At 33.7% G+C, this 24,154-nt stretch overlaps 5 protein-coding genes across 11 annotated transcripts; 2 read left to right on the top strand and 3 right to left on the bottom strand.

Annotated features, from left to right (window-relative positions):
• Positions 1 to 1,257: 1,257 nt before the first annotated feature.
• On the top strand, positions 1,258 to 3,258 carry LOC107907111 (protein ELF4-LIKE 3). 3 transcript variants are annotated; one of them, XM_016834336.2, is made up of 3 exons: positions 1,258 to 1,528; positions 1,668 to 1,707; positions 2,559 to 3,258. In XM_016834336.2, the coding sequence occupies exon 3, from the start codon at positions 2,604 to 2,606 to the stop codon at positions 2,946 to 2,948; it is 345 nt and encodes a 114-aa protein (XP_016689825.1). In that variant the 5' UTR covers positions 1,258 to 1,528; positions 1,668 to 1,707; positions 2,559 to 2,603; the 3' UTR covers positions 2,949 to 3,258. The 3 variants fall into 3 exon arrangements, with proteins under 3 accessions (XP_016689825.1, XP_016689824.1, XP_040949062.1); XM_016834335.2 differs by lacking the exon at positions 1,668 to 1,707 and having other exon boundaries at positions 1,265 to 1,528; XM_041093128.1 differs by lacking the exons at positions 1,258 to 1,528; positions 1,668 to 1,707 and adding an exon at positions 1,729 to 1,908.
• A 4,712-nt stretch (positions 3,259 to 7,970) lies between these two features.
• On the top strand, positions 7,971 to 9,969 carry LOC107907112 (40S ribosomal protein S3-2). The gene is made up of 6 exons (XM_016834337.2): positions 7,971 to 8,145; positions 8,241 to 8,388; positions 8,477 to 8,648; positions 9,259 to 9,313; positions 9,410 to 9,541; positions 9,631 to 9,969. The coding sequence occupies exons 1-6, from the start codon at positions 8,113 to 8,115 to the stop codon at positions 9,799 to 9,801; spliced, it is 711 nt and encodes a 236-aa protein (XP_016689826.1). The 5' UTR covers positions 7,971 to 8,112; the 3' UTR covers positions 9,802 to 9,969.
• Positions 9,970 to 11,798: 1,829 nt separating this feature from the next.
• Positions 11,799 to 13,127, bottom strand: LOC107907115 (uncharacterized). The gene has a single exon (XM_016834344.2). The coding sequence runs from the start codon at positions 12,262 to 12,264 to the stop codon at positions 11,893 to 11,895; it is 372 nt and encodes a 123-aa protein (XP_016689833.1). The 5' UTR covers positions 12,265 to 13,127; the 3' UTR covers positions 11,799 to 11,892.
• LOC107907113 (protein Brevis radix-like 4) lies at positions 11,799 to 18,834 on the bottom strand. Of its 5 annotated transcripts, none has more exons than XM_016834338.2 (7): positions 17,693 to 18,834; positions 17,482 to 17,615; positions 17,178 to 17,344; positions 16,686 to 17,059; positions 14,769 to 14,904; positions 14,273 to 14,670; positions 11,799 to 13,513 (listed from the first exon to the last, which is right to left on the bottom strand). In XM_016834338.2, the coding sequence occupies exons 3-7, from the start codon at positions 17,301 to 17,303 to the stop codon at positions 13,435 to 13,437; spliced, it is 1,113 nt and encodes a 370-aa protein (XP_016689827.2). In that variant the 5' UTR covers positions 17,304 to 17,344; positions 17,482 to 17,615; positions 17,693 to 18,834; the 3' UTR covers positions 11,799 to 13,434. The 5 variants fall into 5 exon arrangements, with proteins under 5 accessions (XP_016689827.2, XP_016689828.2, XP_016689829.2 ...); XM_016834339.2 differs by having other exon boundaries at positions 17,487 to 17,615; XM_016834340.2 differs by having other exon boundaries at positions 17,482 to 17,620; positions 17,693 to 17,946.
• A 132-nt stretch (positions 18,835 to 18,966) lies between these two features.
• Positions 18,967 to 23,800, bottom strand: LOC107907117 (protein PLASTID MOVEMENT IMPAIRED 1-RELATED 1). Its single transcript, XM_016834350.2, has 4 exons — positions 23,197 to 23,800; positions 22,911 to 22,996; positions 20,534 to 22,758; positions 18,967 to 20,440 (listed from the first exon to the last, which is right to left on the bottom strand). The coding sequence occupies exons 3-4, from the start codon at positions 22,756 to 22,758 to the stop codon at positions 19,285 to 19,287; spliced, it is 3,381 nt and encodes a 1,126-aa protein (XP_016689839.1). The 5' UTR covers positions 22,911 to 22,996; positions 23,197 to 23,800; the 3' UTR covers positions 18,967 to 19,284.
• Between the last annotated feature and the right edge of the window lie 354 nt (positions 23,801 to 24,154).

Below are 24,154 nucleotides of genomic sequence, written 5' to 3'. Positions count from 1 at the left end.
TATAAAATAAGTTAATTAGATAATACATCAAACTATATAATAAATATATATACTTTTTTTTCTAATTTGTTATATTTTTATTATAAAATTTATATACTTAAATAAATCACTCTTTCTAAAATTTATTTATATTATATTTTTCATCAACATTTTGGATTGGTATATATATTAATATATATTTACATTAAGTTTTTACGTTGGTGCCATGAGTTAAGCGGTCACTAACTCGATTTAAAAATTATTAAAATATTCTTACTTTTAAAAAGTAACATATATTAATATAAATGTATTTTTGTCTTTTTATGTTTTAAAGTAATATCATAATAAAATTTCAACTTTGAAGCACATAAATTTTGAACTTTTAACTTAATCATTTCAACTAGGTATGGGAAACTTCGAACCACGAAGGATTTTTTCTTTTACACAATGGGTATGAGACGGTTATGGTAATTGGTTATGTCGCCTTACTCTAGTATATAAAATTACCATTTTATCGTTGTATATATAATTATTAAAAAGGTAAATATGTAATAATGTATTATTGAAAATTTTATATATTTTATGTTCAAATATTTTTTTTTCTAAAGAATTGTGTTTAATAATTTAATTGACTTTAAAAATATTAAAGATAAATAAAAAAATTAAATTGAAGTGGAGTGGAGTGGGGTGAAGCGAGATAAATGCATTCGACATCTATAGAGGTGATAGTGAATTTTAATATTATACATCTATAATGGAGTGGAGCAGGTGGTGGAACAAAGCGTAACAACTGTAAAAAAATAATGGATTTAACATTCATCTCGTCTCACTCAATTGCAACTCTAATTTCAACCAATTCCTTACTTAATTTTTAATATAATTTTTCATAACATATAATAATGTTTGTTGACAAATTTGGGGTATTATTTCCAATAAATCAATAAACCAAAAAAAATAAAAAGGTTTATATGCAAATACTAAAAATACTAATCAACATCAAACTTTAATTGATAATAAAACCAAAATAAAAAACAAAGTTGTTTAAGTATCTTGGGCTGTGGGACCCGTTCAATTCATAAGATGGTAATTTTCATCATAGTTGAAATGCCACGTGGCGAATAATGAACACCAGCTCGAATCACTCATCATCATCATCCCCCGGATCTGAGCAAAACACACAGAAAAGCAATCCTATCCCCCACTGAATCCAAAAATAACAATAAAAATAAAAATTAGTAAAAAAACAAACAGATGGATATTATATAAATATATATATCGAGAATATATGGAACTATCTGTAATATTTTTAGACACAAAGCGAAGGGGTCTGAGAGCGTGACTGTCAAATCTACATATTCTCTTCATCTTCTTTCTTTCTCTCTAAAAACTCTCTCTCTCTCTCATAATTCAGATTTTCTTTCTTTTTTATGGTTCTTAAGATTCGGTTTAATCGGCGATCGTTTCCCACAGTTTCTCGGGAATCTCTTCTTTTCGTTCCTTCAATCTTTGTCTCCTCCTTCACCTGAATATAATGCTCCAGATTTTCAAGGTACGTATATAAAATAATATTTATATATGATTGCTATAGTAGGAAAAGAATTTCGAATAAATACGGTGATAATATCTTCTTCTTTTTTCTTCTTGTTTCCCTCTTCAACAGTTAAATTAATGGTTTTATTTTTTTGTAGCTGATGGCTTTCCTTACAATTTTTTCCCCTTTCTTAAAAGGTTTGGATCTTATTAGCTTATTGGTTTTTTTTATCACTTTTTTTGGGTGAAAGTCTGAGAATTTTGGAGATTTTATGATTTTTTTTTCTTGTGGAGATCTTCTTTTGCCAAACGGGTGATGGGTTTTTATGCTTATGTATCTTTAAGTACGTTTTATTGGTTTTGGTTTTGAAATTCCCAATTCAAGGTCATTGTTTTCAGGTATTTCTTCCCTTTTTCTTTTCCCAGAATTCGAATAAATTTTATTTTCTTTTTTCTTCAATCTATCTTTTATAAAAAGATGTGTACATTTTTGTTTGTTTATCGATATTTCAGATTTTTCATTTTTGGTTGTAAAGAGATTTAGAAAACATAATGCTGTCTCCCTGTATCAATTGAGTACTTTCTCATGACTCGTGAGACTAATCTTCTTTGCATCATTGACTCGGTTTTTTTTTTGGTCTTTGAGATTCTTCTTTGAAACCCAGTGCTTTATGTGGGTATTTTCCGAGCACATTCAAAAAGGACCTTTTATGGAAAACGGGATCTTGCTTTTTCACATTCTCATCATAAATAATATTAATAATAGCAACTATAATAGTAATAAAAAAAATGTTAAGTACTGATCTTATTATCATGTTTGTTAACAAAAATTCTTCTGTGGAAAAGTAGAATCCATGGAGGTCATGATTTCTACCGCAGGCCTTTGTCTCTTATCTTGAACAATTCCAATGCCTTCTTCATGTTTTGTCTGGGCTTCTTTTTTTTGCTTTATTGAACCATATTAGGAGTTCAGATATGATTATGATTATTACAAGTTTTAAATATATAACACATTTCTTCTTTACTTGTTTTTGTATTTTTGGATTCAGGACTGGTTTTGATTTGATAGAACTCTGACTCAAAAAGTAAAAACAATGGAGGGTGACACATACTCAGGGCTTGACAATGGAACACAGTTGGATGGCAAGGTGGTGCAGATATTTCAGAAGAGCTTTGTTCAGGTTCAGAATATATTGGACCAGAATAGGTTGCTCATCAATGAGATAAACCAGAATCATGAGTCCAAGATCCCAGACAACTTGAGCAGAAATGTTGGTCTAATTAGGGAGCTCAACAACAACATAAGAAGAGTTGTTGACCTTTATGCTGATCTTTCAAGTACCTTCTCCAAATCCATGGATACCTCATCTGAGGAGGATCTAAGTGTTGCTATGAGATCTGATGCCAAAGCTGGTCACAAAAGAAACAGGCCTGTTTGATTTAATTCAAGAGAAAACAACAACAAAAAAACAAGTTGGTGTTTTTATGTTGGCAATTCTTTTGCATGGTGGCAAATGAAGAAACTTTTTTCAAGTAGAAACTAGATCAAAACTGATCAGATTCTGTGTAACCCTTCTTCGCTTTTGTATCATTGATGAACTGTCTTCATTTCTCAAAACTTACTGCTCACATTTGTTAGCCAAAATAATATAGGTCTTCTATAATTTCTTCTATTTGCACTGTAACTCCTTTTGTAACCATGGATCTGTTATTGAAATGAAAAGCATATGGGGGATGTTCATTTCTAAATTTGCTGCTGTTTTTGAAAATGGGTGATAATAGGTTGTTGCTTGTAAAGCTAAACCATCTCTTCCTCTTTTCCCTTTTTTTTTTCCATCTTATAAATGTCAAATTTTTGGTTGCTTTTTCTACAAAGAACTGATCTTTATTTCTGTCATGCACTTTGAAACTTCTTAAATTTTCCACTGATAAGGAAAAAGAGGTTGTTTAAGAGCTTTTAGTTTAGTCTATAACCTTTTTTCTCTTTGTCAAAAAGGCTGATATCTGTAATTATGAGTCTTTTACAAATATTTTTCTGTCTCAGATTCTTTACCATGAAGGTTCATTTTCTACTTTTCAATGGAAACAGACTCTCTCCATTATATGCCCCTTTATTCAACTTTCCAATCTCAATCAAAACTCCAAAGTATTATATATATATGATTTAGTCCTTAGTTGAGAAGCAAAAGCTGAAGAGATCAGAAATCTGAAGATATACTGCTATAAGTCCTCTCCTATGATACCAAGCCTTTTCTTTTTATTCTCCTCCATGTTCTGATATGCTTGTGCTTGTGGAGAACTGAAAAGAGGTGCATGCATGTATGTATATATATATAAATATTGAAGATGCTCTGGAAGGCAAAGCAGCTTTTAGATTTTTTTTTTTTTTGGTTCTTAATCAAATACCACAACAGGAACAGAATCTGAAATATCAGATAAGAGATGATGAGCTTTTGACTTAATAAATAAATATATGTTTGAAGAAAATAATAATAATTGTTGTAAGTTGCAACCAGTGGTGATGTGTTTGGTAGGTATTGAGTTAATTAAAGGGAAAAAAAGTATTAAGTATTGTAAAGAATGCAGTTTAAAACAAAGCACTACAAGAGACACACAGATATGTGCCAACAACATGACAAAGGGCCCCCTAAGCTAAGTTTCTTTGTTTTTTTGGGATTTTTAACTGAACTTCTCCTGTTCTCCATTTTTATCCCCTTCACTTCCTACTCACCTTCTTTCTCTTTTTATTCCTCGGATATAAATATAAAAAACATAAAGATTCTTCAAATTTACATAGAAAAACCTTAAAAAATACTACTTATATAGTTATATTGGATACAAAAAATATACGAACTCCTGAAAAATCTAAAAAAAAATATACGTATTGAACAGTCGAAACTTCTTTAATAAGTAATAAATATGTTTGATGACTTCCACCAAGTTGATTGAGCAGGTTTCTTTGATGCCGGGCCCAAGGGCAGCCTAATTTCTGATCCTTGGAGAGGGAAAGAAAAGTCCCACTCTCACATGGAAATGGTTTGTTTTTATTCTAAACATGACAAAGAAATAATATAAAATTTGATGTTTTATATACAAGTGAAAATATTTTGGGCGGTCCAACTAATTTCAAATTAAACTCTAGCTGAGAGATTAAACCTGGTACACCCAAGTCCTAAACTCCTTTTGCGGTGATTACATTGTCAGAAACAATATGACATAAGGACAAATGAATAAAGAGGATTCAAAAGAGAAACACAAATAACTATCGTTTGAATCGAACACTAAGACTCTTTCCTGTCTGAAAAGGATAAACAAATACTGTGATATTTTTATTTTTCTGAATTCTAATACACATCACACACAACGTTGTACATAAGTTTCCTAATGTTAAATCATTGTCATAATCTAAAGACTTAATGTCTATTAAATTTTAATTAAGATTTGTGATAATATATTAAATTAAACATAAATCTTGATTACCTTTACGTACGTCGTCTTGCCGGCCCACAAAACAAGTCTCAAGAATATTCCATCCTATTACCAAATTAATGATGTAAATGTACATTATTCGGACAAAAAACATCATATTTGATAGACATATAATAAATTTTAGGTTAAATTCATAAAAAACCATTTTAATGGGACCCTTGAAAAAATAATAATAATGAAATGCAATTGTTTAAGAAACACTGGATAATAACGATTTGAATTTGTTTAAGGGAATTAATCATGGAAAGTGTTGAAGATTAAATAATGATGGTGGCTAGCTAAAGGGTCTAATCTATAATACTAAAGCTTGAAAGCTAAAGACAAAACATAACATGTGAGAATGGGAATCTACTTTTTCACCTTCTTCCTTTTTGTTCCTTACATTTCCAGCAATTAGGTTGGAAAAGGAAGAAATTAATGTCCAGTCTAAAAGCTTCCCACTCTCTTTATCCTAAAACAAACAAAGTATCTTAAATGGGGTTATCAACATCATTAGTTGGATAATTTACATTTTAAGATTGTTGGTTTATACCAATTAAATGTAGTGAAAATAGATTTGCATTATTTCCTACCTAACTTCAATTTCAAACCTTCATCTAAATATTCAAAAAAAGGCTCTCTTTTTTTTAATCTTTTAGAATTAAATTTAATTCATTCATGCAATCATCACTGACACTTAAAAAAGTCTAACAATTATGTTCCAATTTCTAACATTTCCTAAACTGCATTTTCTTTTATCAACAAACATCATCCGTTAGAGGAGTTATCCAATCCTACTTATACACGTCATATAATTTTACATATTTTTCATAAATTTTTATATTTTAGCAATTTAAAAATGTCAACATATTTATTTAATTCTATAACTAAACTTAAAAAATTACCATTTGTTTTTTTTAAAATATTTTTATTATATTTTATACCACATTTGTATTACTTTAATCCTATATAACTTAGTGCATTATGGTTTATTGTCATGGGAATTCAGAATAATATATTTAGAAATTTTATAAGTTAATTGCATCAAATATCCTTAAATTATTATTTTAATTTTAAACTAATTCTTAAACTTTAAAATATTTTAATTATATTATATCCATCAAATCATTTCATTACTAAAATTCACATAACAATAACAACTTTAAAATAGAAGAAAAATCAAAACTTAAATAAAAGGAGACAACAATGAAGTTCCTGTAAAAACTTCGAAACCTTGATACCAAAAATCTAAAAGCTGCAAAAAAAAGTTTTTTATTTTTATTTTGATAATTTTTTAGTTTTATTTTGTTTCCATCGTTTACTTTTAGAAGTTAGGTCGAACTTATTATTGATTTTTTATTTTAATATTTTACATTTCTTTTAATTTTTCCTATATAAGATTTATCGTGTCATTCAACAATTTTAATGACAATATAATTTGATTGATATAACACTAATAATTGAATATGTAATTAGAATATCTTTTATATTAAATAAATGATTACATATTTTTTATTTTATAACAAAAAAAAACATTATCTACAAAAATATAACATTAAACATGGCAATCAAGTTGTAACATATTAAGCATTTATAGAAACAAAACTAATTAATAAGTTTTACAATTATTTATTGAAAAATGTGCAATTGTTTTTTTAGTTTATAACTATAAATACAATATAATTATAACGCCATCGCAATTTAAAAACACATAATCAAACAATTATAAAGTAAAATTAAATTTTAAAAAAACTAATATAAATTAAAATCGATATATTAAATTAAAACTCGCATACATATATATGACAATAACATCCGCATGTGAAAATCATGTGCGCTGGGTCTTCCAAATGATGTATTATTTAACATTTGTTTTCAGTTTAGCTTTTTCTTATGTCCATTAATATAGATTATAATCAAGAAAGAGCGCATTCAAGGCAGCCCTCCAGCAAAAGGAGGACTTTACTTGATCCATACAAGTTCATAAGCAACCTTCAAAGTAAAATTAGTTAATCCATGGGGAACATAGTTCCCATCTCTTTTAATAAAAGTCTATGAAACTTTTCTAAAATTGCAACTCAATCCTCTAGTGAGTTTTCTGTAAAAAAAAAACACATGGAGGCAATCAGTTTTCACAATGAGCTGGGACATGCCAGTATCCAAGGCAAAACTAATGCTTTGTCTAATTGCAAACTATCTCCATAGCGTAGGAGTTTCATTCGACGTAGTATGTGTGTATAGTGTAAGAATATGTTAATTTTTTAATCATACAAAAAAAAATATTGATTTTTTTGGTCTCCCAACTTTATAAAAAAATAATTTATCTATTTATTTATTTTTCACCTTTTTCAATTATTGATTTTACATTTTTATTAAATTATCCCAAAATAGATGAAAAAGTTACTGTTTGTTAATTTTGCTGACATAACATATACACATTGATTGCCATATGGATGACATGTCAACATTTAATTAATTTTTTAAAATTTAACAAAAAAATTACAATTTTTTATACCTTTTTAATAACTTTAATGTTTTTTAATTTTAAAAAATATTTTTTAAAATTTTTGAAAATTAATTAAATGCTGACATATAATCCACGTGGCAATTTACATATATGTCACATCAAAAAAGTTAGAAAACACTAATTTTTCCATCTATTTATTGGGGGATTTGATAAAAAACGCAAGTTTAAGGATTAAAAATGCGAAAAAATAAGTGAAGGACTAAAATGAATTTTTCTGTAAAGTTGGAAGATCACAAAAGTCATTATACCTTTTGCCAAACAAACTTCCGTATGGTCAATGTGGATGTCCACATCTTATTTTAGTGACAGCACATGCAAATAAAATTAGATAGCTTTGATAAGAGAGACGATGTAGGCCCATTAATAGGTTAATGGATCCTTTTACGGGCCTTGATAAGTGGTCACCAAGAACTATCATCACGAACTTTGCTTAAATAAAGTATTCAACAAAAGCCCAAATTTGGAGCCCAAGCACAAGAAGCCGTGTAAAACCCTAGTCAGAACCAATATATCTATCTTGCTAGGGTTTGTGAACTTCAGCCGTCTTCTTCAGATCTTATATTCCTGCAAATTCCCTTCTTTTCCCCTCCACCCAAGCCTAAAAAATCATGGCGACAGCTCAAATCAGCAAAAAGCGAAAGGTATTGTGTTTCTTCGATCTGTTTTTTTTATTTACTATTCCATTTGTTTCATCATTTCTCCTTAGTAGTTCTTGCTTATTTTCTATTGCGTTCAGTTCGTCGCTGATGGAGTTTTCTTCGCGGAACTCAACGAGGTATTGACCAGGGAACTGGCTGAGGATGGATACTCTGGAGTCGAAGTCAGAGTTACTCCTATGCGTACGGAGATCATCATCAGAGCCACCCGCACCCAAAACGTTCTCGGTACTTTCTATTAAAACAATATTGTTTCCACTACTGTGATAATTATTTTTCAATATCGGATTTAAACTTTGATAATTGGGGATTATAGGTGAGAAAGGTAGGAGGATTAGGGAGCTTACCTCAGTGGTTCAGAAGCGATTCAAGTTCCCAGAAAACAGCGTCGAGCTTTACGCTGAGAAGGTCAACAACAGAGGTCTTTGCGCTATTGCTCAGGCCGAGTCTCTTCGCTACAAGCTACTCGGAGGTCTTGCCGTTCGCAGGTACATACTCAAAACGTATTCGATTTTACAGATTTAAAGCATTCTATTATTGTTGTTGTCAAATTGTATTTTTTATATTTGGGTTTGTTAATATAACGTCATCTACAAAGCAATTTGGTACTTCACTGCCATTTTTTGTGTCGGAAGGTGACAAAAGTAATCAAATAATATAGTTCTTCTTTTATTTTATACTGCTGAAATGCATTTGGTTTTCGTGCAGTAAACTTAGGGGAAGGAACATTGTAAATTTTTTTCTTATTATTAAAATCTAATTGCAAAATGAAATCAATTTTCATCCGATTTAGATTAATTTGAAAATGCTAAATGTTGATTTATTGTTTATCCAAATTGAATGTTTCCATTTGTTTGTATAAATTTATTGACATTATATTTAGTGGTCTATAAAGCAAATAGGTTGTTTCTATACTGATATTGTGTCGGAAGATGGCAGATTTAATCTAATCCTCCATTAAATCATTATTCAGTTCTTGGTGTAATTTTTTATCTCTATACTGATTTTGAATATTTGAATATGATATTATAAATGGTATGGATTGGTAAATTCTTATTCTTGCATTCAAGCTGAGATATTTTGGGATGGTTTGTACAGGGCCTGCTATGGTGTATTGAGATTCATCATGGAGAGTGGTGCCAAGGGATGCGAGGTTCATATACCAAACCCAATTTGTTTTTAATATATTTTGTTTTCCTTGACTTGGTTTCTTTTGAGAACTTATGTTATTTGCTTCCTTCTGCAATAGGTTATTGTTAGTGGAAAGCTAAGGGCACAGCGTGCCAAATCTATGAAATTCAAGGATGGATATATGATCTCTTCTGGTCATCCTGTCAATGAGTATATTGACTCTGCTGTCAGACATGTTCTTTTGAGACAGGTTTGCTATCAATTTGTCTAGTATTTACTCTTCTATGACCCTTTTGATCCTTCAGTTTTGACCAATTTATCGGGATTTTTTTATAACAGGGGGTGCTTGGTATCAAGGTCAAGATCATGCTTGACTGGGATCCTAAGGGTAAGCAAGGCCCTACTACTCCCCTACCTGATCTAGTCACAATCCACCCTCCCAAGGAGGATGAAGAAATCAGGAGAGTAGAGCCTGAGCCAACTAATATTGAGGTTCCAGTTATGGCTTAAATGCTGTTTTGGTTGACATCTTTTTGATTTTAGGAAGTATGCGAGTTTCTTAGTTTTATGTAGCTAAAAGTTTGGCCTCAAAGACCGCTGCTGGTTGCGGTTTCTTCTTTTTGTACTTTTAATGTTTCTCCTACTATAGTTATTACGTAATCGGTAATTTTCTTTCAAGTCTTCCTTTTAATCCTTAACTGGTACGATTAACTACTGCTTCGTGTAGTATGATTCGCATTTTTTGCTTGAATTAAAAAATATTGATTTAATTGCCACGTTGATAAAATTATTTTATTAAAATTTTTGGTGTAACATTTTCAAATTAAAAAATTTTCACTCAATAGTTATGGAACTAACACTGATTAGGATTGTTTCTTAAAAGCATGATGTAATGTTTTTTTTATGTTGGAATACATTTTGATTCAAATAGTTACCAATATTAATTATTTAAATTAAATTATTAAATTATATTAAAAATTAAAGTGTATAAATTAAATTTCAAGTTTCAGTAAAATTTGACAATAAAAAAGGCGATGCAAATCTTAAAAAAGAATGGAAGCCTTTAAGTTTATGGATAATTACTTAACTTTTTAATTAATATGATGTATTTATATTAGAAGTTTAACATATATATAAATTAAATCTCAAATAGGGATCAAAATTAAAAATTTAATATTTTTATAAAATATAAAAGAAAGAAATGATGGTGGATATGCCACTTTACAACAAAAGAAATGGTGGGTATGCCAATTTATATTAGAAGTTTACATATAAATTTAAGCATATTAGAGGGATAAAAATTAAAAATTTAATATTTTTATAAAATATAAAAAAAGAAATGATGGTGGGTATGCCACTTTATCATTACTAGTATGATTTATCTACCCATTATGTTGGGTTAATTATTTATTTTTATCAAATTATAAAGTAAGAATTTGAGAATTAAAATATATATTAGCAATGTGTTTATTTTTTTGTACGGTTTGATTAAATAATTAAAAAATCATAATATATATATTTAAAATAAAGAATTAGTTCAATCGATTTTTCAGTGGTTCATATCGATTCATGGAACAATTGGTCTGGTGCCTCTCTTGGGACTGATATATCCGTTAACTCTCGATTTAGCGAGTCGGTTCGGTTCAAATAATTATGACTTTAAGTCTCTATCCTTTATACATTTAGAATTTAGCTCTTTTACTTTTATTTTTAAGAATTTAATCTCTTTACTAAATATCTGTTTTAACCACATAATATTTTAATTGAAAAGTTAATAATATTAACTATTTGAATTAATTAATAACATTATCAAACTATAAAGATAAGATTATATTAAAAATTAAAGTCTATAGATTAAATATCAAATTTAAGTATATTAAAGAGATCAAAATTAAAATTTAATATTTTTATAAAATGTTAATAAAAAAAATGGTGGATATGCCACTTGTCAACAAAAAGAAGATATGGTTTTATCTTCCACGATATTTTAATATATCATGGTGTTCCAAAGATTGGTTTGGTGAAATATGAAAATTTCAAACCCTTAATAATTTATTAATTTCGTGGGTTAAGTAAATGGAAAATTGAACCAAATTAATGATTTTAGGAGGTGGAGCTGTGGTTCCATGTTAGTATTCACGGCATTATCGCTTATTTAATGATTCAAAATTTGGGATGCCTGTTGATCAAATGTTTGTAGAGATGATATAAATCTGCATATTCACATTAAAGTTGTAGTGACTTCAGCTGAGCAAATGTAAGAAGCCTGGATTGTAGGGCGCACTGCGCAGGCAATCTTTCACTTGCAATTTTATCAGTGCTTTTCATATTGAAAATGGTATGAGTAGCTAGTATTGCCTGGATTTGCCATGGAGGTTGAATACACTCGTTTACCATTACATTTATCGATCTGCAAGACTTTGTGCCCAAGCAATCCATCCCTAGATGATGTGTATTCGCCACAATTGTGTTAAGAAGAGTAGAAGTTTATAGGAAATCATAGGGTATTAGCCAAAGACAATTCATTACAGGAAATATTAAACAGACACACAGGTTGGAAAAAAAACTCATAGCATAGTAGCATCTGAGAGCTTATATGGTTCAGGTCCGCTTGACAGGGTCGAAGTTGGACACACCAATTACAGCTCCAACAATGGCAACAAGCACAACACCACCAGCCACAATGCTAAGCAAAAAGTTCTTGAGAGAAGGGGAAACTCCATCAGCAGCTTGAGCCACCTCAGGGATCACCATGGATGTTGTGATTGCAGAAGCTGTCAATCCTGTGATTGCCTTGTCCTTGAGTGAAGAAGCAGCAGCCTTGACTTGAAGCCTTCCATTGGATGTTGTAGTTGGGATTGCCCCCGATGGCTTGAGTGGCAATGGCTTAAAGAAAGCTTCAGAGGCAGGCACCCTGTTTTGGGTAGCACGAGTTAGTGGCAGAGCCATTGAAACTGCTGAAGTGGAAGCCATTGATTTCTCTCTTCTCACTCTGAGTTGAAAACCTGCAACGCTGCAACTTCTTCTGTGAGTGTTTTTAGTATGAAGGGAAATGGAGGGAGGGGAATTGCCTTGTCATCTTTATCTCTATGCTACGTGGCGGTTTTTAAAGTAGAAATGATGGATAAGGTAATCTTTAATTGGTCCAATGCCTCATCAACTCTGAAATTTGGGGACAGAATCGAAGTTCACGGTTGGCCACTCAGTGACTTAGCTGGTGTGAGTAAGGTGGGGTATTCCCAAGGGGAATTCTTTTGTTTATTCAAATTAAAAAAGTTGTTTTTATTATTTGATACATATATTAAATATTTAAATGATTTTATTCAAACGAATAATGTAAACCATGCACAAGTTTGTTGGAAATCTAACTCACTTTTGTGGTTGGTAGTAATTTGGACTCAATTCAGTGGGCCGTTGGCAAGTTCTTTAGATACGATTTTATTGGGCCAATGCCGTGTTTAAATTACAACATCAGAATTAGAAGATGAAAAATTAAATGCAACAAACAAAGATTGATGAATCGCTGAAGCTGCTGTTTTACCCAACTAAGGGTAGGGGTGAGTAGCAACACATTTTTTTGGGTACATTATAAATTGGGGGAGGGATGAGATTGTTAGGGCTTAAACCCTCGACCTTAGGGTGAGGAACACAATTAGGAACTCAATTGAGCACTCTCCACTATGTTATCTCTAGATTAAACAATAGGAAAATTTAGGGTGTAGTCCCAGAAATTTGTGTAGTTTTGATACTGATGCTTTTTTAAGTGCCTTAAATTTCATGTAAGCAGACAGAGCATCAAGTATCAAAGAAGAAACGAGGAAACACATTCTCTCATTGATATTGATTTTTCTTTACCACCACCCAAATACACAGTTGATGCTCTTTATGATCAACCACCAGCCTTTTTTTTTAAAATAAACTATTAATATTAATAAAATCCCACCATGACATTTCTAAGCTACTAGGAAGCTGGGAAAACTTAGCTGCTCAAATAAGAACACAGAGGTGCATAGTAGGCATAAACACCTGGCTTAGATCTCTGTAAAAGGGATTGTACAAGTATGGCAGAAGAACTATGAAAATACTCACCCCCCATAAAAATAGCCCCAGAACATGGCTACCTTCCTTCTTTGTTTAGCTCATTTATAAGTACTGTTCATGGATCCTGGCTCGGTTCTCTTCCCACCACAGTCTAGCATGCATCTCCCCGAATCTTTCTCGGCTGCATTATGTAACCATAAAGTGATTGAAATGAAAGACGAATACATTTCCTCAGTAAAAACAAAAAATAAAAAGTTCATGGTAGATTTGGCTCCGCATGGGATGGGATTCGAGTAAAATCATTGGTGAAAGCAGAATAAGTGAAGCAGTAATGATGCTGTCAAAATACAAAGATTTCCAGCTCATAAATCTGTTCCTGACTATCAGTAATTCATATCATATCATATCATATCATAGTTGTTTTTCTAAGGTGGACCTCAATCATAGAATTGACTTGTGTTGAACCCATCAGCCTATCAATGGAGAAAAATATGGCTTTTTTGGAGCATTTCTAATCAGCCTTTTAACTGTTTTTGGGGGAGAAAAGACGGTACAGCATATGCAACATTTCTCATTTAATTCAATCAAATAGAAATACTTTTCCTAGTGACGACAATGCATAAAATAGATCACTAGCTTTGGCCTCCATGGATAGCAGATTTTGGTAACAATCTCTAAAACAGAGACAGTCTGTTTAGTCACTGAGGAGGAGATTGCAAGTTACATCACATTCAAGATTCAACCCTATCATGGTCCTTAAAATTCAAGAAAAGCCATCAAATAAAAAGAAATTATCACATGGGAAACATCAAAACTATGATGCAAACTAGCAATGAGAGCGTACGAACTAATCCAAATTTGATTTAGGCTGATAGATTCATGCAAGCACATTTGTTCATCAATTTTAGTGAAGTTGAAGAAGAATGTCATAAAACCATACCTGAATCTAACTCGCTTAAGCTCCCTTTTACCCCCTGGCAAGGCTTTGATAGTAATGTAAACCCCTGGCTCATCTTGTTCAACCCATTCAGTCTCAAGATCACTGGCATTGCTAATAGACAGCTCACCGGAGCGATCAGCCTCTCTTGATGAACTACTCCTCATAGAGGCATCCATTGATGATATCTCTGTCTTGGCACCACTAATACTGGAAAGTTTTGGAGTTGAGGTAACACCGGAATCACAATAATTCCGAGCCTGCATTGGATGTTGATCAAGTGAATCTGAGGATGAGTAGCCCACACTCATCCCTGTTGGACGATATAAGTTACGAGGTAATCGTTCTCTAGTCAATGGCGGTGTTACAGGGCTTGCTTCTGCTGATTCTATTTTTGAGCTCTGGAATGAATCAAAGGAACCGTCATTATTAACATCGAAAAAAATTAAAGGTTGATTCATCCAAACTTTGTTAAACAGGCAACAGCCTAAGAACTTGCCTCATCTTCGGATATAGGTGGTGTGGGTAGTGCAAATGCATTGCGGTTTAACCTCTGAACATTGTAAAGTTCCTTGATCCTGTCATAGTTCTCAGACCACCATCTTTGAGCTTGCCATTTGTTAAACATTTCCCGGCTGACGAAAAGAAAATAAACTACATTTTAGCATTCTTGATGTTCATGAGATTAGCATACCCGAAATCAGAAATTAGTTCTTCATTTGAGCATGTAACTAAAAAATAAAATGACTGGTTTAAGAAAAAACAGTAACAGCAAACATGCATTAGGGATGTCAAGCACAGTTTTTTTTTTTTTTTTTAGAGAAGAACATTTATATCTATTTTATGGTCTATATTCAATATTTGTGGCTGCCCTCAACGTTAGTTGTAAAAGTAAGATACTACTCTATAACATCCTATTATTACCTTTAATTCTTTTTTCACAGGTCAATAACTTGAAAATCCAACCATGAACAGTATCATTGCATTATTATGCTTTTCTATGTGGATGGAAAATTTAAATTATAATATTGGGCCTCTAGATTCGTCTCATAAGCAACTTTTGACTAAACATTTTCCCTTCTTTGAATCATAAAAGAAAAGGTCAACCAACCTTAGGTAAGGGGAATATTAAATATTTTCTAAGTGTAATCATTGTGTTTAAAGTAGTAAGAACACTAATCTTCCAAAAAACAAAGAAAGCATCAGGAGTCTAGAACCAATCAGGAGCTTTATCAACCATTAAACTATTTATAATCATATGAACATGAAAAATGGAAGTGGAAAATACAGTCAATTAAGAAACCAACTGAAATAAAATTTCTACAATAGATACAAAAATATTATCAAAAGAGTCGTCCAACAGATTTTAAATGTGTATTTTCATCCCAAAGATGATGACGGGTATTGTTTGTTTGTTGGTAACAGATAAGCATAGAAAAGGGTTAAATTTTTGTCTTGAATGTAGTTTTGGGGTGGATAATGATGTGGGCAGTCCCTAGCTAATAATAGTAGGCAAATATGACAAGAAATGGCTCTGTATGGAAGGGGGTATTTTTTATTCAAAATGAAAAAAAGAAAGAAAAGAAGGGAAGGAAGAGGCTTCCCCGACAAGAAGACAAGGCACAGTGAAAAAGCTTTCCAATCCCAACACAATCAATCCTGTAATGTCCCACCCACCATTGATGTGATAATTAAGGCACAATTTGAGTTCTTTCTTTTAGACTTTTATCAGATGAGTGCTTTTCATTAGGCGTGAGTGAAGCCTACTGTTTCTTTGTAGGTCCCCTCCCTCAACCTAAAATTCTTCATTTTCTTGCCCAGGTTGCCAGCCAAATGTTTGGATGCCAAGTTAAAACAAACAAAAATATAAAAAATGTAGAAAATAATTAAGTTAAAAATTTCAATAATATTGATCTCAATTCTTTTTATGTTAAATTATCCTTGGTATTTGTGATTACGTCCATCTCCTAAAATTATGAAGCATTACATCCGATACTTACTATTATTAGAGTTCCCAACTATTTCCTAATTTTGAATTAAAATATTTTTATTTTTCTTAAACCTAATTAGAAAAAACAATTAAAAATAATGAATTTGGGACACCGACAAAAAGAAATAGTAGCTAATGTAATATTGAATAAAGGAATCTCTCAAAATATGTATTTTTATTTCACAGCTGTCCAAATTCAAGCATAAAAATTCGTGAACTGAAAATCAACAATTTTAAAAGCAATACCTTTCCTTTTACTAAAGAAATTCCATTTAATTGTCTTTTTCTTTGGCCAAATCTTTATTTATTTAATTCTAAAAACAACAATTAAAGCCAACTCCTTTAAATTAAAATTTTATGTAAATGATAAATAAAGATCTAACGGTTGAAGATAAATCAGAAACCGCGAAAAATTGAAAGGCGCACCTGAACCGTATACGCTTGAGATCGTTGCCGCCATGAGGAAGTGAAACGAAGGTGATAAGTACACCCGGCTCCACCTGAGCTACCCACTCTTTAGGTTCATTTTCTTCGACGAACACGATCGATTCGACACGGCGTCCACTCATCGAGTTCGGCGTCGCTTCTCCGCTTGAACTCGATATACCTTTCAACCTCGCTTCCATCTCCTTTCCCCAAGTCCTCTGCGTCGCCGAGTTCGAACTCCCTGTCCTACGATACGACCACTTGTAACGATCCGAGTCGGCGTCGGAACCGCCAGGATTCTTTAACCGAGTCTGTGCTGTGCAGGGGTTGCAGTGCTTGTACGCCCCCGACGCTTTCAGTGCCATGTCCTTCAACTAATACACCCGGACGCAAAAAAACGAAAAAAAGGGCAACGCGTCTCATTAAAGCCAAAACAAAGACCAAAGAGCTCAAAAATCTTGCTTGACACCGTGAAATTAACAGTGAATTTACCTGAGATGTGAGGGATTTCATGGCTTGGTTGTGCTTAGTGTTCGGATTATTGGACGAGTCGATTTCCTCTGGTTGAGCCAGTGAGTCATCACCAGCTTGCTTGGACCGAGCTATGCACGTCAGCATTGTTGTTTATGAAATTCTCAGAAAAAAAAACGAGAAGTCTTCTGTGAAAGGAACAAAAAGCAAATAAATAACATTAAATAACTACATTTACAATTTGTCAGAACTTGGTGATCAAACTCTGAACAGAGTAAAATAAATTCATTAATAATAATTAGTAGTAAATGAGTGTCAAGTTTACCGTACGGAAATCTAACGTACTCAGAAATCTGAAGATGAGTAGTTGGAGTTTGAGTGAACTCGAGTTACGAGACTCGGTCAAGGGGGTAAGGAGCTCTTTAATTCGACGTTAGAATTAAAGCGATCAGAGATTCTCTGCACTGACCCAATATAAAAACAATAATAAAAGGAAAGAAGAGATAAAATCAGCAAAGAATAAAAACTAAAACCACCTCTCAATCTCATCGGAGGCGAGTAGTTGCCTTTAGTCTGCTTTTTCGGTTCTGTGAGAGAGAGAGGCTGCTTTTTTTCTTTTCTTGGGTAAGGCAAAAGAGGAAGCAAAAGCAAATGGGGTTTTGAGGGGACGGCTCTGGAATCGTTATAACGGGATAGTGTTCATCGACATTGCAATGCCATGTGAAATTGGCGGGGTTTTGCTATATATATTACATGTAATGGAACTAGAAGAAGTGAAGAGGGGATCGAGATCGAGAGAGAGAAAGAGAGATTGGTTTATGGTAGTAATTGTCTGGGCTCGCCTGATGTTTTCAATTTTTATACTCTTCTTGATGAATTGATTGGTGTCTGTTTGATCCTCTTTTCTGCTGTGCTTTACCATTTCGGCTTTGGGTTGATTGATGGGCTTAGTCCCAGTCTTTGAAGCCCCAATAACCTCTGGTACACAAAATTGGCCTTATCGGGAGACAGTAGGGCTTAGATATAAACCGTTCCTTCACTTCAGAAGCAGATCCAAAAACATAACTTTGCCATCATCTCATGCTGTGAAGAAATAGATCTTTTACTGCTAATGAGAGTTTAGTACTTTTGTGCATCAATCATGCATTTGATTTAACATCAATGTATGCTAAGAATTTTCGTTAATACCCAAAAAGCCCGTGTTCAGAATTCTACAAAGACTAAAAAAATGAGCATTTGTTTTAATAAGGGTAGTTTTGGCCGTTTATATCATCTTTCAGTTCTATAAGAGATGATTTTTCATGAACTACTTACTATAAGAGATATTGAAAGCTGAGTGGTATGGATTTGAGATGAAGGTTGATAAAAGTATCATGGAAGTTCTATACTGAGAGTTAGATTGTATTTTACCTCTATTGAAATAAAGAATAAAGTAAATTAATCATTATAAGTTATATCAAAAAGTAAAAAAAAAACTTAGCATTTATAAGTTAAATCAAAAAATAAATTGATCTTTTTATTAAAAATTTCAATAACTTTTGCTATTAAAAAATAATCTTTGTGCATCAGAATGAGATACATATAACAACCTAGTATCATTATTTGATTATTTTGTTGGTCGTGCTAATTTTTAATAATACAAATGAATAATATTTAAAAAAAAAAACAGAATTTGTTTTTTATCTAACATGTAGGAATTTAGTTAATGATTTTTTGAGTAAAAGATAAACTCTTTAATGTTGGATTTGACCTACAACCGAAGCAGCAGCAATAAAGTTAAAAGAAACAAGGCCTGGCCAACGCGACAGAATTTATGCCACAAAATTTCCTTACCTGGCCGTCTTTTGCAAAACACAATTGCATTAAGTGAGACATAAATTACATCAAGCACTTATGATCATTGAAAACATATAATTTACAAGACCCAAACGAGAAATGTAACCATACCTTTTGCTTTTGACTTGAATTTACATGAACGAACACATTCAACATAAACACAAGAGAATCTCCAGAGGCGGAACCCATCAACCTTGTTTGATCTCAAATCTGTATAATGTGGTTCTCCATCAGTCATGTCATCTAATTTAGGAGCTTAACCCTTTCAACAAGATTCCAATGCATGTGCATCTCATTTCAACCTGATGGTTTCATTGGGGAATATAACATTGGGATTTCGAATATGGGGATTAAGGCCTGCCAATTCTTTCCATTTGGCTCCGGTACCATGAATACGAGACGAGATGCTCCAGAGAGTGTCACCTGGTTGAACCTTTGTTGTTGAAGGGGTCGAAGTTTTGGGAGCAGCCTTGGAGTTGGACTTCAACAATGGATGTTTATTGCTCTTTCCCATTCCGTTGGCAAGCAACCAACGGGAACCGGACAGTTGTTGGGTCTTGGTACCCCAATGTTTCTTCTTGCCAGGTTCACTCTTCAAGCCTGCAACATGGACTTCTGTGATTCTGAATTGAGGAATCTCTTCCTCTTGGGAAGCTTTTTCTTCTTTTATCTCCTCCTCCTCCACCTCGTTCACCGCGGAGTCTGAGTCATCATCCTCTTGATTGTCATTCCTCGAAGCTGATACTGTAGTATATATCTTTGGCTTTGGTGGCACAAATACTCTCTCCACCTGAATAAGTGCAAGCATGGGTGTACCGACTGGCTCATAGTTTCTTAAAGGATCATGAAGTTGCACCATCAATGCCACCGTAAAGTTATTTCCTAACAAACCACACTTTTTACCCCGTCTTTTCTCTCCTTTTGACCCTCTGCGAATCAAGTCCAATGATGTAGCATGATGAGCAGCAAGGATTTTAGAAGTCCGCTCACTTATTTGATCATCATCATCATCGAGTTCACCGGAATCAAGTCTCATCCATTCATCAAGAGTTAGTGACAAACCCATTAATCCATCAACATCATCACCATTGTTTTTTATGTCCAACAATTGCAACCCACCGGTTCCATCCAGACCAAGAGACCCACTAACACCAAACCCCTTGCCTTGAAGGGCCGAAATTTCCCCAATTGACTGCGCACTGATGTTTGCAGGCGCATCCTCATCTGACATGCCAGATTGAATTCTCAAGCCTTCCATGGAGAGTGCTTCAATCTTATTCATTGCCAATGGAGCAAGATCTTCAAGGGATACATAATCTGAGCCCATCCCGTTGACGGAGGTCGAACTACATTTGTTAGAACTGAGTAGAGGTGATCTTCTTTTAACTTCCTTTTGCCCACTAGACAGATCTTGCCCAACCTCAAACCCATTCTGCAACAAACACTGCCTGGATAGAAGAAGCAATAACATACAATATCAGTACATAGGATGATTTAGCAAAAAAAAAAAAAGTTTAAGAAAGAAATATGGAGCCACAAACCTCTCTGGTCCCTCCAGACTAAGGGCAGTTTCCCATGCTACTTGTTCCGTATTCTTGCCGGTTATGTCCACCAAAGGCATCAACTTACTTGCCTGCATAGAGAGCTTTTCAATACCAACTGAGGCCAGTCGCTGAAGTATATCCATTATACCAGAACCCATTTCAGCAGGTACCACAACAGGACTAGAAACCTGCATGATCAGGTTCCCACCATTTTTAGCGTTGCTGAAAAGTGAGGGATCCATAGACCGCAAAAACCCTCCATTCTTTGTCTGAAGAAATGGACCTAAACCTTCTCCAAGAGGAGGCAATTCAAGTGCCTCTTCAGGAGGAAAATGAACTGGACTCCCAAATCCACCAGAAGTGCCAGGCGGAGAATGATGAAAAGCTTCCTCATTCAATCCCCATTCATGCATTAAAGCTTCTGTCTCCAGGTCTTCCAACACTTTAGCCCTTGTTTTGCTGCTCTGATTAGTTGCCACCTGACGCTCTTGCTCACCATCTAAAATAAAAGATGACAGATCATCAGTCAAGTTCCCCCAACCAGATGTAGTTGAAGTGTCGAAGTCCTCTCCCTCGGCCATGTCAAAATCAAATAACAAAAAACCACCGGCTAGAGCATCTTTCTCAAACTCCCTAAGTAAACGCTCCCTTGGAGACTCCGGCTCAATGTCAGAACTCGAGCCAAATGGACTATGATCAATACCCAGCATATTCAAGAAGTCACTTGCCACGGACTCCGTAACTTCATCCAAGCTAAGTGACTTTGCCTTCCTATTTGTTTGATAATTAGCTTTATTCTCCAAGTAGTCTTCAGGATCAGGAGAATCTAATGCCGCCTCCAAGTTTGTAATGCCATCTAAAGCTAACTCCAATTCTCTCATCAATGTTTCTTTTGAGCACTGATCATCCTCTTTGGAATTGCAGTCTTGCACCACAAGCACGTCACTTTGATTACTACTACTCGCCTCATTTGAGGAATGAAGATGAGAGAATTTTTCCTGATTTACTCCCATACCGGGATTACTTTTAACATCTTCAGGGCTTTCCATTGTCAATAGAGCCTGCTTTTCTGAAGATACCTCTATCCCTTTTTCCACAATACAGAAGTCGTTATCTTCAGTTTCCTTTTCAATATTCTCCTTACTTGATTCAGGTCCAAAGTAAGATGGAGGTTTGATGGGCTCAAGCTGTTCAGCTAACACATCAGGTCCTGGCTTAGAAGCAGATGAAGCATCTGCCTTGTCGTCATCAAATTTCTGATCTACCCTTTTTGTATCATCGAGCTCTGACTTTGACACTGGCAAAACTTCATGAAGATCTTTTACCTCCTCTGCAAGAAGAGATGAGCCAAAAGACCCAAAATTAACAAAACCGGGAAGACTCTCAACACGCCTCATTGTGCCCTTCTGGTCACCATTAGCAAACTTAGTAATTGATTTTCCCATACTCTTCAGATGTGACAAATTGGAGCCGTATTGACTATTTCCTAGTGGCACACAATCATCCGCAATGATCATATACCCAAGACTAACATTCATTGTAGCACCCTTGGCTTTCCCTGATAACTTAAAACTCGTTGTCCACTTCCCTGAGCTCTTCTCTTCCTCCAATTCCTCCAATGTAAGTGGAAGCAGCCGTGTAAGGTCAAGTCGATGCTTCCCCAAATCAAGGTCTGGTGTTCCAAACACAGAAGCATAGAGCAAGAAATGCTTGGCCTCATACTTGGCTGAATGATGAGGTCCACTTCGACTACCTTGTACTGAACATGTATGTGTCAGCTTCTCTTCAAATTCAGCAGTTCCATCAAGAACCTTAGCAGGACGAGTCATTAGCCCCCCATCCCGCCTCTTCCAGTGCACGCATACACTAAAATCATTAAAACTAGACGGCAAACCTTCAATGGAGTGTACTTGAAGTGAGAAACAACAAGCAAACCTACGGTTTCTAACATTTGAGAATGCCTTCAAAGGCTTCCAATTCCAAATGGATTTCTTGTCTTTACGAGATGAGTCCTCATTACTATTCTTAAGCTTCGATTTTGGTTCGGGATAGTATGTTTTCCCAGCTGGTTTTGACCATGTATTCAAAGCAGAAAATGAAGTCCTTGGAGGGTTCTTGTCCAAATACAAAGCCCTGCTAATAGCTTCAATTTCATTCAACAACTTCCTATTACCAGAATCTTCACCATTCTTCTTCTTAGCTTCAACTTTGGACAACATCATCTATTTTACATCAAAATAAAATAATTAGATTAAGCAATAAAAAGAGACTCCCTTTGTAAAAAAAAAAATCATTAAGCATACCAAATCTAAGAAAACATAGAATAACCAAATGAATCAAGTAAAAACACCGACATTAAATTAAATCAAATTACCAAATTGATCTTTCCAGCGACCAAAAGTTCCCGATCAGAAGCCTTGTTTTAGCGAGTTCTACACATAGATTCTCTTTGGCCTTTGCCTATTCAAAATTTTAAAAAGTTCTCTCCATTCAAAAAAAAAATTCAGCGGAAAATTATGAAAAAGAAAAGGAAACCACAAAAACATAGAAGCTGAACTAGAACCGGGCGGAGAATTCGAAATCTTACAAGAACCGAGTTAAGAATTTTGTAATCAATTAAAAACAAACAAATAGACAAGCAAACAAGAAAGAAATGTTACACGAAGAGTTCAAGTGCCTGAGACTGTTCAGCCGCGTTTGTCTCGACGGATCACTTACTGGCTGGCCCCTTTCGTCTTTGAATTGCCGCTGCCTTTTTCTTAGTCCAAAATTTCAAATCAAACTACGAAAAGACTACATATGTCATATTACAGATTATATATTATTTTGCATGTATTTACCGTCTGCGGGTCTCATCTTTGTCTGAAATTTGCTTCCACGGTTATTTATTTTCCATTTTTTGCAGTTTACCCCCTCTTTATCATTGTTCACCGCTCAACCATGGTGTTAAAGTAAGATCACAGGAAAACGAAAACCTTAAATCGCAATAAATATGAAGCTCTGGGAAGATTTGGTGTCAATAATTATACTACTTACTATAAAGTTTATGCATTTCAGTTACTGTTTTAAGTAGATGTCATTGAAAAAGGTTTCACTTGGTTACAGACTTGCATGAAGTTACTAAGCTAATAATCTAATAAAACAATCAATCATAATTTTAGAACACAAGGAAATTCATTCAGTGATATTTTCTGTACAAATTGATCGAGTAAAGAGAAAAAAAAGAATGTAAGAGGGTGGAATTTGGATTGAGGTAAGGAGAAAAAAAAGTGTAGGCAGAAACGTAATTAATGAAAAATACATGGCTTGGTCTTACCAATATAAAAAAGTTCCTTTCATTGTTGGAATTTTGAAATTTGTAGTCGCCGGCTGGCTGGCTTAAAGCTTAGGCTTAGCTGTCCCATTGACAATATGCAAGTTCGCCACGGCATAAATTCCTTGCTTAACATGATTAAGCAACTCAATGACTTCCCTTTATTACCCTTTCTTACGGTAAACCCAATACTCGAATACCCATGAAATAAAATATTAAATAATCAAATTAATTATATTTGAATAGTGCACTATTGATTAAAAATATTAAAACTATCTGTAGTTGATAGTGCCCTTGCTTAGAAT

Source organism: Gossypium hirsutum, chromosome D05, assembly GCF_007990345.1.
Source record: "Gossypium hirsutum isolate 1008001.06 chromosome D05, Gossypium_hirsutum_v2.1, whole genome shotgun sequence".
NCBI classification, from domain to species: Eukaryota; Viridiplantae; Streptophyta; class Magnoliopsida; order Malvales; family Malvaceae; genus Gossypium; species Gossypium hirsutum.
This window is presented reverse-complemented; position numbering and strand designations above follow the sequence as displayed.

Bases quoted from the DNA above. Each gene is read 5' to 3' on its own strand.
- LOC107907111 (XM_016834336.2), top strand. From the start codon at position 2,604: ATGGAGGGTGACACATACTCAGGGCTTGACAATGGAACACAGTTGGAT.
- LOC107907112 (XM_016834337.2), top strand. From the start codon at position 8,113: ATGGCGACAGCTCAAATCAGCAAAAAGCGAAAG. The intron at 8,389-8,476 runs GTACTTTCTATT...TGGGGATTATAG, and splicing joins CCGCACCCAAAACGTTCTCG to GTGAGAAAGGTAGGAGGATT. The intron at 9,314-9,409 runs GTTCATATACCA...CTTCTGCAATAG, and splicing joins GTGGTGCCAAGGGATGCGAG to GTTATTGTTAGTGGAAAGCT.
- LOC107907115 (XM_016834344.2), bottom strand. From the start codon at position 12,264: ATGGCTTCCACTTCAGCAGTTTCAATGGCTCTGCCACTAACTCGTGCT.
- LOC107907113 (XM_016834341.2), bottom strand. From the start codon at position 17,303: ATGCTGACGTGCATAGCTCGGTCCAAGCAAGCTGGTGATGACTCACTG. The intron at 17,060-17,177 runs GTAAATTCACTG...CGGGTGTATTAG, and splicing joins TGAAATCCCTCACATCTCAG to TTGAAGGACATGGCACTGAA. The intron at 14,671-14,768 runs GCAAGTTCTTAG...GATTCATTCCAG, and splicing joins CACCTATATCCGAAGATGAG to AGCTCAAAAATAGAATCAGC.
- LOC107907117 (XM_016834350.2), bottom strand. From the start codon at position 22,758: ATGATGTTGTCCAAAGTTGAAGCTAAGAAGAAGAATGGTGAAGATTCT. The intron at 20,441-20,533 runs GTTTGTGGCTCC...TCTTCTATCCAG, and splicing joins AGTCTGGAGGGACCAGAGAG to GCAGTGTTTGTTGCAGAATG.